The 13,879-nt window shown below is 35.6% G+C and overlaps 1 protein-coding gene across 7 annotated transcripts in view; it reads right to left on the reverse strand.

Annotated features, from left to right (window-relative positions):
• The window catches only part of FER (FER tyrosine kinase), a 427,785-nt gene that overhangs the window by 325,522 nt on the left and 88,384 nt on the right, over nt 1-13,879 (reverse strand). For all 7 annotated transcript variants that reach the window (XM_062212305.1, XM_062212302.1, XM_062212303.1 and 4 more), the window contains 3 exons: nt 9,942-10,125; nt 5,740-5,877; nt 5,087-5,206 (listed from right to left, as the gene is read on the reverse strand). In XM_062212305.1, coding sequence (XP_062068289.1) covers nt 5,087-5,206; nt 5,740-5,877; nt 9,942-10,125 — 442 coding nt within the window. The remainder of the gene's footprint in view (nt 1-5,086; nt 5,207-5,739; nt 5,878-9,941; nt 10,126-13,879) is intronic.

Below are 13,879 nucleotides of genomic sequence, written 5' to 3' on the forward strand. Positions count from 1 at the left end.
CTTTAGAATAGCCTTAGAATTTTCCATAATTAAATGACTGATGTGCTGATTAAATAACTTCATTTAAGTTTGCAATGAATAATGAATGTGAGTGCCACATCCATTCTAAAATGACAAAAACCATATAATAGGTATTTTAATAAATTTTTAAAACATTTTGTTATTAATATTTATTTGAAAGGCAGAAATAAACAGAAACAGAGAGCAAGAGATAGATTATCCATTGATTTATTACTCAAATGCCTGTAACAGCCTGGGTTGGGCCATGCTAAAGCTAGGAGTTGGGAACTCAACCAAATTTCCCACTTGGGTGGCAGGTGGTCAATCACTTGAGCCATCACCTGCTGCCTTCCAGTGTGCACATTTGCAGGAAGATGGAATTGGGAACAAAGTCAGTACTCAAATTCACATAATTCAATATGGGATGTGGGTGTCCCAAGTGGCTTTTAACCACTATAAAGAATGTCTATTCCTGAGTATATTCTTTTTTTTTTTTAAACAGGCAGAGTGGATAGTGAGAGAGAGAAACAGAGAGAAAGGTCTTCCTTTTTGCCGTTGGTTCACCCTCCAATGGCCGCTGCGGCCGGCTCATCGCACTGATCCGAAGCCATGAGCCAGGTGCTTCTCCTGGTCTCCCATGGGGTGCAGGGCCCAAGCACTTGGGCCATCCTCCACTGCCTTCCCGGGCCATAGCAGAGAGCTGGCCTGGAAGAGGGGCAACCGGGATAGAATCTGGCGCCCCAACCGGGACTAGAACCCGCTGTGCCGATGCCACAAGGTGGAGGATTAGCTTGTTAAGCCACAGAGCCGGCCTGAGTATATTCTTCTAATGCTGAAAATTTTAGTCTTTATTTTTGCAGTTTGTTTAATGAATTAAAATTGCTTAGTCCCAAATTATTCATTTAAATAGTGATTAGATGAGAAGAAATATTTACATAAATGATTTTAATAAATTGATGATTAAAAAAATCAATGAAGTTTAGTATCTCTTCAGCATTTGGCAAAGAAGGTAAATTTTTAAAAAGAGGCAGAAGGGAGAGGTTGTTGGCAAGAAAGGACAGAGGCTGTAGATAACAACGAGAGCAACCTCAAACTGAAGCCTGAAGCTAATGCCATCCAAAAGCCATGTGACAGGAGTCACACAATTTCAGGTGTTCAGTGCTAAAAGTTATCCAAGCTGAGAAACAGCCCTTGACCACATGGTAAGATATCATGGAAAAAAGTTCCTATAAACAGGAAATAAACAAGCCTAAAAATAATTGTTTAACTCTTCTATATATACCCACCTTTTTAAATATATACACAAAGAGACTATGATGAAATGGTTTATGATATATACGAGGGGCTTCAAAAAATATGTAGGAAAATGGAACTAAAAGATAATGTATACTTTGCATGAACTATCTGAAGTCTCCTCTTATTTAAGTAGAGAAAAGGTAGTAAGTTTGTAAAGTACATATCACATCATTAATTTCCATCATAAGGGGTTAAATAATCTGTACAGTTTCACAAAGATAATTTAGCCAAACAGAATAATTTGCCGAACTATTCTCTAAGGATTATCAGTCATTTATAATTATTTTACCAGGAATTATCTGTTCATTTTTTTTAATTAGAATAAGGTTCACACAATAACTAAATTAACAATTTTATGCCTTCAGGAATGAAAAGCTGTTTAACTTCAAAGCAATAATATTGTGGTTAAAAAGAGTTTTTCTAACTTAGCTTCAAAATACACACTAGGTGTCTTCAAAAAGTTCATAGAAAATAGGTATAATGAAATACCTATGCATGGATTTCAAGTTTTTATAAGAACAATAATTTTTTTAATGAGAAAGACACAGCTTCAATCCATGGGTTCCCTTCCCCACATGCCCACAACAGCCAGCACTGCGCCAGGCTGAGGCTGGGAGCCAGGAAGTCCATCCAGGTCTCCTGTGTGGATGCAGAAACCCAGTCACAGGGGCCAGCACTGCCATCTCCCGGGGTCTGCATTATCAGCAGGAAGCTGGAGCCAGGAGACAAAGCTGTGCATCAAACAAGGCACTACAATAGGAGACACGGTTATCTCCACTGCTCTCCTAAACATTCACCTTTAAATAGATCTTTAAATTCCATTTTCTGCTATTTGAAGTATCCTCATATATGGGTTTTAAAGAAATTACTTTAGATTTAACTTTTTTTAGCTTTTAATTAATAAATATAAATTTCCAAAGTACAGTTAATGGATTACAATGGCTCCCCCCCCCCAAATAAATTCCCTCCCACCCGCAACCCTCCTCTCTCCCGCTCCCTCTCCCCTTCCATTCACATCAAGATTCATTTTCAATTATCTTTATATGCAGAAGATCAATTTAGCATATATTAAGTAAAGATGTCAACAGTTTGCACCCCCACTGAAACACAAAGTGTAAAATATTGTTTGAGTACTAATTATAGCATTAATTCACATTGTACAACACATTAAGGACAGAGATCCTACATGAGGAGTAAGTTCACAGTGACTCCTGTTGTTGATTTAACAATTGACACTCTTATTTATGATGTCAGTAATCACCCGATGCTCTTGTCATGAGTTGCCAAGGCTATGGAAGCATTTTGAGTTCATCGACTCTGATCATATTTAAACAAGGTCATAGTCAAAGTGGAAGTTCTCTCCTCCCTTTAGAGAAAGGTACCTCCTTCTTTGATGGCCCATTCTTTCCACTGGGCTCTCTCACTCACAGAGATCTTTCATTTAGTTTCTTTTTTTTTTTTTTTTTTTTTTGCCAGAGTGTCTTGGCATTCCATGCCTAAAACACTCTCATGGGCTCTTCAGCCAGATCCGAATGCCTTAAGGGCTAATTCTGAGGCCAGAGTGCTGTTTAGCACATCTGCCATTCTATGAGTCTTCTGTGTATCCCACTTCCCATGTTGGATCATTCTCTCCTTCTTAATTCTATCAAACAGTATTCACAGACACTAGTCTTGTTTATGTGATCCCTTTGACTCTCGGAACTATCATTATGATCAATTGTGAACTGAAATTGATCACTTTGACTAGTGAGATGGCATTGGTACCTGCCACCTTGATAGGATTGAATTGGAATCCCCTGGCACATTTCTAACTCTACTGTTTGGGGCAAGTCAGATTGAGCATGTCCCAAATTGTACTAGATTTACCTTTAACAGTGCCAGTAAACATAGTGAAAAGCTCTTTCTTAAATAAAATTCTAGAAAAATTCCTAATCTTAAATTCATTTCCTAAATACAAACACTGTTTATTGAAATGTATCTAAAATTCTGCCTAATTAAGATATAAGAAATTAAATCTTCTACCATATTATCAAAGATTTATTACCCTTATTACTTTTTTGCTCATTGCTTCATCATCATAATTAAGAAATAATGATCTATTATAACTAATTTTGCTTTCATTATACCCTGAAAACAAATTCTTCTTAGGTCATAATATACTTGATTTTTACATACGCTTTTAAAGGTACTAATTTTTAATTTTACCACATTACATTTTTCAACACCAATACGTTGCTTTGAGTATTTATTAAAATAAATTACCAAAGTCACTATATACTCCTTGAGGTATTAACCCTTACAATTTTAGACATGTAGTAAACCTACTTTGATGAATAAATGAATAGATTATTTGGGAGCAACAGAGTGATAATAGAAAAAAAAGGAGTAATTTAGTAATTTATACTGTATTCCTTCACCAAATAGCACATGAATTGAGACATGGAGTATTTCACTGCGCAGGAATGGAGAAATTCTGCCAGCCATCACCAGCCATTTTGTGGTATGTACTTAACTCTGCAGTTTAGAGCAAGGTTTCTCAATCTCCACACTACTGAAAATTTTGCTAGATAATTCTTGCTTATGGGAGGCTGTCCTATACACTGTAGGGATAGTTAGCATCTGAAGCTAATGTCTCTAGACATTGTGAAATGTCCTCTGTAGGACAAAATTATCCTTGGTGAGAACTACTGATTTAGAGATGGCTGAAATGTCGATGGTCAAAGTCAACAGTCAAAGAGGAAGACATCAAAACTTAGAGAGCAGTGTTAAGAACCTCAATATGGCTGTGAAGAACAGCTCTCTAACGCAAGGTAGTCCTGTACTTCTATTCCTCTGAACAGTAGTCTATAATAATCATTATCCCTTTGTCTTGTACAAGTGATGTGTGAACCATCACTTGTTATTCCTTTAATACATCTGGCCAGCTTTAAAGATTTCAAATACCTTTCCAAGAGCTAATCCCATGATCCTACTTTAGTTAATTTTCTTACCACAACTGAACAACAAAAAATAATTATTTAATTATATTATATGAGCACTATTGGCTGAGTCAATTGAGGTAAAATTTCAACAGATGAAATGACATGACCATGTCCAATACCAAAAGGAAATGAGTGCATAATTATTTATAGCTATTGTCCTAATACAGACAGGCACATAAAAGGCTTATTAACAAGCATGTTGCTTTGTGTCTAAACAAAATAAGGATAGGCTAAATCTTTAAAATAGTGTCTTCATTAGGTTCTCTGAATTCATATATACTATTAATCACCTTCAGTGTTTTTAAGTACTAAAAAGCACAACAAGGCTTCTCAAAACTCCTTTAAAATTTTATGCCACAGAAACAAAAAAGGAGCTGATTTAATAGCCCATAATAGAAGACATCCCTGCCTCAAGAGAAAACAGCCCAATAAAAACTCAAACTTTTCTACTTCTTGCTCTGACTTCAATGACTATTATCTCCATTGTTCAGTGTTCATATTCCCAAAATGGTTCTTCCAATGAATTTTGAGAATGAAATATGATTTAAAAATTATTCTAATGTAAGATCTTAGCAATAACTGGGCAAATGAATATGTAATATCACATAGAACTTTGATTTTTCAGAATTATCTAAAGAAGTGATGATAATCAGAACAATTAACATGCTTCTCAAAACATGTTACCCTGGTCAAACAAACTTAATTTACTTTTCATTACTTGGAAAAATTTTTTGGAATTTTAAATCTGATAAAGTACAAAGCAACAACAGCACTAATACTTAAACTGTTTTCATGTTCTAAATACTTACATTACTTGCAAATTCTCTGCTGTTAAATTATTCCACATGATTTCATTTGCCTGAAGGTTTTCATTTTCTTCTAATAAGGAAGTATCAAACTCAATTTCTTGTTCTTTAGCAGCTGTTGTTCTAGCAAAGAACGTCAAATAATTTTCATTAATTAAGTATACTATCTTAATATATCTTATTACACAGCAGTATATGTTGGCAATTGTAAATTATTTTAACAAAGTCAACACAAATAATATAAATCAAATTAAATTCTAGCTGTGAAAAACATAGTCATGCAACTTTAGCCATAGCTCACTCATTTGTAGAAAGCAGATATTATCTGCTTTATTCCTGTCACAATGGCAATAAGTATAAAAATTAAATTCTTGCATTCAGAAATCATTAGCACATAATAAAGTTTAACACACATGCAAAACTACTGTAGTATTATATAAATGTTAATAAGAAAATAAGCAATTGTACAGTAATACTTGACAAACTTTTAAATATTATGTAAATTAGTTATCATTACTGAGAAAGGACTTTGAAAATCAAAAGCAGATTAATCTGAAATAGTCTATGTCTTAACAAATTCTGAAATACTATTTATTATTTGGTTGAGAAATAATAAATACTGTCAAAAATACTTAAAGAGAAATGAAAAAGCATACCTGTGAACATCTATGAAATTATTGTATTCTGTAGTAGGATCTATCTGTTCAACAGACAACTGAATTTCTTTATGGACATTCACTATTTCCTCTGTAACAAGACTGGTTATCTGGCTGTATTCATCAAATATACCTTTCCTAAAAACAAAAATAAAATGTTACAGCATGTTTATGGATTTATTAAGAGAAATGTAATCCCTAAAGGAATCAGAACATTCAATATCAATATTTACTGCTGGTAGCTTCACACACATCCTTATTTCATATAGCTGGAGAATAAAACATAGGGATTATAAGAATGTACAAATTAGCAGGCAGCATTGTGGCACAGCAGGTTGAGCTGTTGCCTGAGACACTTGCATCCCATAATGGGTCTGTTCGAGTCCTCGCTGCTCCACTTCCAATCCAGCTCCCTGCTGGTGCACCTGGGAGAGCAGCGGATGGCCCAAGTGCTTGGGCTCCTTTACCCACATGGGAGACAGAGATGAAGCTCCTGGCTCCAGGCTTTGGCCTGGCCCTGCCTGGTTATTGTAGCCATTTGGGAAGTGAACCAGCAGATGTCTCTCCTCTCTCTGTAACTCTGCTTTTCAAATAAAATAAATAAATCTTTTAAAAAATATATAAATTAACAATTTACACCTGCATAATAAAATAATTGCAAATGATTATATAGAATAAGGTATTACTTTTTCAAACAGATATTCTATTTGTTGATTACTTTCTATTTTTAAATATTCTCATACAAAGTTTGGATCTATAGCACAGAACTCTGATGAACTCTTCTCTCTTTAATATACACTTCCAGTGTCTGCCACTCCAAAGAGCCTACTTCTTGGCTCTTCTCTGTATACTTAGCTCAACTGGTTCTATTCCTTCAGTGACAGCTAAATCTCCTCCAGACCTCAAGTCAGTTACAAAAATGTCATCAAAATTATTAGCCTGGGACCAGCACTTTGGCACAGTAGGTTAAGCCTCTGCCTTTGGTGCTGGCATCCCATATGGGTGCCAGTTCTTGTCTCAACTGCTCCTCTTCCAAGCAAGCTCTCTGCTGTGGCCAGGGAAAGCAGTGGAAGATGGCCCAAGTGCTTGGGCCCCTGCACCCATGTGGGAGACCAGGAAGAAGGTCCTGGCTCCTGGATTTGGATCAGCCTAGCTCATGCCATTGTGGTCATTTGGGGAGTGAACCAAGCTGATAGAAGACTTGCTCTCTCTCTCCCTCTCTCAGTCTATAACTCTCTCTCTCAAATAAATAAATCTTTAAAAAAAATTAAAATTAAAAAAATTATTAGCCTGATCTAAGAAACAAAAAATGCAAAAAGCTATTTTTTCACAAAGACCAGAGGTCCTAGTTAAAAATACTATGCTGTGAAAATACACCCCTGATTGTTAGAGGCCTCAACAACAGTGTACAAGGACAGGCTTATCTTGCATATAAATACAAGGCAGGACCCGTTTTTCTTTTCCAGAATTATTGCTCATAAGAAAGTAATCCTTACAAAGACTTTCTTATGATGAAATTTCCCTCAATTGCTTTATTTTAGGAAAGCACTGGATAAAACTGAAAGCTTTAAACTGTTTCAGGCAATGTTAGCTTCAAATGTTACAGAAATATCTGATGAGACACTATTTTAAGAAGAGGGAAAGGATAGGAAATTTAATACAGATTTAGTCACTATTGCAGGGGTTATAACCTCATAAATGAAAGTACTAAATGTTATTAATGTGAACTAGCCTATCTAGCCAACTCTTAAAATCGAACAATTCAGTGAATAGTTATGATGTGAAGATCATTAATATTCACCTGTAAGGCAACTGACAGGGAGAGGAAGAAATCTAATATTATATGGAGGGATATTTATCACATAGGGTTCAATTCCAGTGATGCATCATGCTAAATGTAAAATAATATATTCCAAACTAAATAAAATATACTTGCAAAACGACTGCCTCACAAAGACATTCTGGTGATGACAAAGACATTTTAACTGAAAATTCACATGAAAAAATACTGATTCATGAAATGAAAACCAGAAAGGAAATACTTCTAAATCAAAACTGTGTAATTTAGAATAAGTAACTACATGTATGGGTTAAAGTTATATTATTATATTATAATATTATATTATTATAAGTAGACATTTTGCAATTTTAATCAATACTAGAAAGTTTATACATTCAAGTTGATTAAAAACTCTTCATTTCATCCTCTTATGGTGAATATACGCAAAACACCTTAAAACAGCCTCACTACACACAAGTAAATATCTAGTTTTCTTTCAACTTTTGCATAAAGAGAAGCAAAAGCAAGTCATGCAGATTCTGAAAGGCAGTAGAGAAAATTCAATCTCCTACTTTTCAGAATTCTATAAGTCATTATTAACCAAGAACACTGGGATGCTATATCCCTTATCTGAAATATTTGTATGTAAATGAAATAATAACTGCACAAGGACACCAGATTGTACTGTATTTGTTATGGCACCAATGGAAACAATGAAGCCATTTTATTAAGGTTAATTAATGTCAGGGTAATACTGAATCAGGTGTTGGGCTTTTTAAAAGAAATTTCCCTTTTGAATAATTATGAAAACATATGATGTGCAGTCCAGCACAATCTGGAAAGTTTCACAAAAAAGGGCATTTCCAAAATCCAGCTTTTGCTGTCACAGGATGTCCCTTTTTGACAGCCTAGCTCCGACCTCTGCCTCTGTCTCCACACGGCCTTCTCTGTGTGTCCCTCTGTGTCCTCTCCTCTTCTTCTCATGACTGCAGTCACTGTGTTTAAGGACTATCCTAAACCCAGGATTATTTCATCTTGTGATAATTAAATGGTTACATCCACAAAGATCCTAACTCAAAATAAGGTAACATCCTGAGACTGTAGGTACCCATGAGTTTTGGGAGTATGGTATTCAACTCAAAAAATCATCCTCAAGAAAAGAGTGCTGGATTGGTCAAAAGACCTCACTTGGAGTTCCAGAACTGCCACTTTGTAGCTTTGTGATCTTGGGACAGTCCCAACGTGGCTGACACAGATACACCCTGGATATAACCTGTTCTGCCCAACTCTCCAGAATACTAAAAAGAACAAGTGAGCAAATGGATAACTGCACATAGAAGTACTGTGCCAACTACAACTTGTTATATAAATGGAATGGTTTGTTTTAGAAATTATTATTTTACCTTTAATTATTGTTTTAGCACCTATTAATTTATTCAATATTCAGGCTTGTCTTAAACCATAACTGTAAAATTTTCACAATCATCCTTCATGCTAATAAACTACAACATTTCAAAATACACTATTCCTAGGCGCTCACATGCTAATTTATAAAATAGATAATTAACAAGAATTCAAAAACCTACATTTAACTAGCCCAAGTTCCTCCTCTCAAAATTCACTATTTGTGAACTTTATCTCCACCTGAGTAATAGTCTATCACTTCTCCAATTCTCCTGCACTACTAGCCCATTTCTCTTCCCTCTTCCCAATTCCAACTCCACATCCACAGCAACTCTAACAGTAAAGAATTCCCCTACATATATTTTCAATGAATCAAAATTGAATGTAGTCATTTGGAAAGCACTAAACGAGTCAACAAATGAGGTAAGTCCACCTCAATGTGTATGGCCAATATATGTACATCTTATTTAATGATTATACTATATATATATTTCATTTAGTGATTAAAATATACTGTTCCTTGGAGGAAAGAACTGTGGCTGACTCATCTTTACATCTTAAACCATCAGGCAAAATGCACTGCATACAGCAAACATTCAACAAAAATGTATGGATTTTTAATCACATACAGAAAAAAAGAACAGGAAGTTGGAAAATAAATTTTCAAATAAATTCTTTCCTTGAGCCTTCTTAATTGTTCAAGATTTAAATTCCCAGCCTTCTGGAGTCTGATATTTACTTCTGAACACTTGCTAACTAACAAATATTTTTCCATTTAAATCTAGAACAAAACAAAAACGTAGGAGAGGAGGGCCATTCTCAGTGCTAGCTACTGCTTATGAGCACAAACTGAAGGGATGCCAAAAGTAAAAGTCAAGTATGATCAAGGCCAAAGAGATCTGAGCCACCTATTGGCCTGGGTCAATAACACAGCTTATGAAGCAAAATCCACTTAAGAGAAAATGGGTAGCCATCATTTTATAAAAGGACTTCATGATGAATAAGAAACATATCTTACAGTGCTTTTATCATTTCTTCTTGCATCTTTTGTAAGGAGTCCAGAAGCAGAGGAAGTGTAGTATCATAATACTGATTCTGATGAAGCTGTGCCCCTTTCAACGCCAACACATACTGGTTATGTAACATATGAAGTTTCATGGTGGCTTTGTCATAACGTTCCTTGGCTTTTTCTGTTTCCTTCCCTAATGAAAACATTGAAAAAGTTAGCAAGAAAACAAATTTTATCTTCACTATACTGTATGTGGGTTACCACTACTTTATGTTATTGCACACATTTTATGAAAAACAACAAAATTTTATTGAATACTCTATGCTCAGCTTTATACAAAATACTATTTATTTATCATATATAGCATAGAAACTGCTACAAAGGAAACAAAGTTAGAGGAAATTTTGTGGAGAAAATAGATTTGAAAGATGAGTCATATCTGGAAAAGTACAAGACAGAATAGGCAATAATTCTTCCCTCTCACCTTCCCCTTTTCCCTACATTTGTTCCTTTTTTTCATTCAATGATTATTAACTGAACTCTGCTAGGAACTGTGCTAAACACTGAGAATTCAATACATAGCAAAACCGAGCCTCTGACATTCAGCTTGATGAAATGGAATATTGAGTGACTACATAGAAATAAGCAATGTTATATAAGAGGGAGGGAGGGCGGGAGGGAGAGAGAGAGAAAGTTTCTAAGACGATAAAGAAATATGACTTTACAACTTACCATCAAAAAACTCAAGTGAAATGTGAAATGAATATCATGAGAAAAAAACTATCCATGAATTTCAAAATATGTTTGCACTAAAATAAATCTGTACTAACATTTCACAAGAGGTTCCAGTATGAGGCACTAAGAAGAAAGAAGGTATCAGTATGAAAAGAGCCCCTGTCCGAGCAACATGAATTCTGCTAAAATTGAAGCAAGAACAAACATCCGATTTATGGTGAAGCTTAGATGAAAGAACTGTGAAATCATTGATGCTTTATGAAACTTTGAGGATGACAAAGCCCACCCAGAATTAGCAATTAACAATGGATAGTGTGTTTGAAGAAGGGACAATAATGATGTTTAAAATGAAGCCGGCAGCAACACACCATCCACACCAATTTAGAGGAAAAAAATTAACCTTGTTCATGTTCTAATTTAAATAAAAAAATGTTTAATGGTAGACATAACAGCCAACACCATAGACATCTCCACTGGTTCAGCTTACACAATTCTGACTGAAAAAGTGGCACAAACTGTCGCTTAGTAGGATCCAAAACTGCTGTACCCACATCAGCTGCAAACAAAAGCAGTTTTCAATGGAAATTTTAAACACGTGAGATCTAGATCCTGAAACATTTTTTTGAAAAAAAGTAACAGGAGAGGAAACACAGCATTACCAGTATGATCCTAAGAGCATAATCAAAGCAATGGCTACCAAAAGGCAGAAGTGCTCTTGTCAAAGCAAAATCAGACCAGTCAAGAGCAAAGGTCTTGGCAAACATTTTTTGGGGTGTTTAAGGCATTTTGATTGTTGACTTTCTGAAGGGTCAAAAAAAAAATCTGCTTATTAGGAGAGTGTTTTGAGAAAGGTAGCCAAAGTCATAGCAGAAAAACACCTGGAAAAGCTTCACCAGAGAATGCTGCTCCGGCACAACAATGTTCCTACTCCTTCTTCTCACCAGGGAAGGGTAATTTGTGAGAGGTTTTTTGGTTTTTTTTTTTTTTTTTTTAAAAAAAAAAAAACAGGAAATCATTATCATCTACCTTCCAGTTCTGATTTGGCTCCTTCTGACTTATTTGTTTCTAAATTTTTTTTTATTAAACTTTTATTTAATGAATATAAATTTCCAAAGTATAGCTTATGGGTTACAATGGCTTCCCCCCTCCCATAACTTCCCTCCTGCCCGCAACCCTCCCCTTTCCCGCTCCCTTTCCCCTTCCATTCATGTAAAGATTCATTTTCAATTCTCTTTGTATACAGAAGATCAGTTTAGTATATATTAGGTAAAGATTTCAACATTTTGCCCATATAGCAACATCAAGTGAAAAAACTACCATTGGATTACTAATTATAGCATTAAATAGCAATGTACAGCACATTAAAGACAGAGATCCTACATAATTTTTTTCAAATTAATTAATTTTCTATGCCATTTCCTTTTTAACACCAGGTTGTTTTTTTTTTCATTTCCAATTCTCTTTATATACAGAAGATCAATTCAGTATATAATTAGTAAAGACCTCATCAGTTTGTGCCCACACAGAAACACAAAGTATAAAACTCCTGTCCTGACTTTAGTATTTAGTATTTGTTGTTGTTCTTGTTGTTCTAGTACTAGTGGTTGAACTCTGTAATTAACACACAATTATTCTTAGGTGTTTAAATTTTAACTGAAAAGTGATCCCCCTTAAATCTAAGAGTGGAAAAAGAGAGGGAGGAGATGAACAATTTGGAACATGCTCAATCGGACTGGCCGCAAATGGTGGAGTTAGAAATGTGCCAGGGGATTCCAACACAATCCCACCAAGATGGCATGTACCAATGCCATCGCACTAGTCCAAGTGATCAATTTCAGCTCACAATTGATAGCTCTGATAGGTCTAAGAGTCAAAGGGATCACACAAACAAGACAAGTATCTGCTAATACCAACTGATAGAATCAAAAAGGGAGAGAAAGATCCAACATGGGAAGCGGGATACACAGCAGACTCATAGAATGGCAGATGTCCTAAACAACACTCTGGCCTCAGAATCAGCCCTCAAGGCATTCGGATCTGGCGGAAGAGCCCATGAGAGTATAGCAGGCATGGAAAGCCAAGATATCATGGAAAAAAAAAAAAAAAAAGACCTAAATGAATGATCTCTGTGAGTGAGATCCCAGTGGAAAGAACGGGGCCATCAAAGAAGGAGGTACCCTTCTCCGAAGGGAGGAGAGAACTTCCACTTTGACTATGACCCTATCGGAATAAGATCAAAGTCAGCGAACTCTAAAGGCTTCCATAGCCCTGGCAACTCATGACTAGAGCCTAGAGAGATTACTGACGCCATGAACAGGAGTGTCAAATTGTTAAATCAGCAACAGGAGTCACTGTGTACTTACACCCCATGTGGGATCTGTCCCTAATGTGTCGTCTAAAGTGAAGTGATGCTATAACTAGTACTGAAACAGTATTTTTATACTTTGTGTTTCTGTGTGGGCACAAACTGATGAGGTCTTTACTAATTATATACTGAATTGTTTCTAAATTTTAAAAAAATCTTTAATGGGCACTCACTTTTCTTCAATTAATAATGTCAAACATTGTATTGACATACATTCCCAGGTCCATTACTTTTTCAGGAGTGGACTGACTACATAGCTGGTATCATTGCTTACAAAAGTATCTCAACCCTGATGGAGTTTATGTAGAGTGATAAGGTTTACTTTTTTTTACTTCTTTTAATTTCTTTCTCCTATGTGATTTTTGAGTCCCCTTGTGTGGGTAGGGCAATTCTTAGCACTGCATGACTGAAAAATCAAACAGAGCAATTTAGACAATATGGCAAGTCTGGAAACTCCTGATAATGTAATGAATTAAATTTTTTTGTGGTTTCTTTATTAAAATCATTGAGAAACTATTTATATGGGCCAGCATTCTGGCAGAGTAAGTTAAGCTACTATCTTCAAGGCCAGAATCCCACACAGAACACTGGTTCAAGTCCCAGGTACTATGCTCCCAATCCAGCTTCCTGTTAATATGCCTGGGAAGGCAGCAGATGATAGCCTAAGTGCTAACACCCTTATCACCCATGTAGGAGACCTGGATGGAGTTCTAGGTTCCTGGTTTTAGCCTGGATCAACTCTAACTACTGAAGCCATTTGGCAAGTGAACCAGTGAATAGAAGATAGCTCTCTCACTCCTCCCTTTCCTTTTTTTTTGTCTCTCTCTTTCTTTCACCCTCACTTCTT

The sequence above is a fragment of the Lepus europaeus genome, chromosome 15, assembly GCF_033115175.1.
Source record: "Lepus europaeus isolate LE1 chromosome 15, mLepTim1.pri, whole genome shotgun sequence".
Classification (NCBI taxonomy): Eukaryota; Metazoa; Chordata; class Mammalia; order Lagomorpha; family Leporidae; genus Lepus; species Lepus europaeus.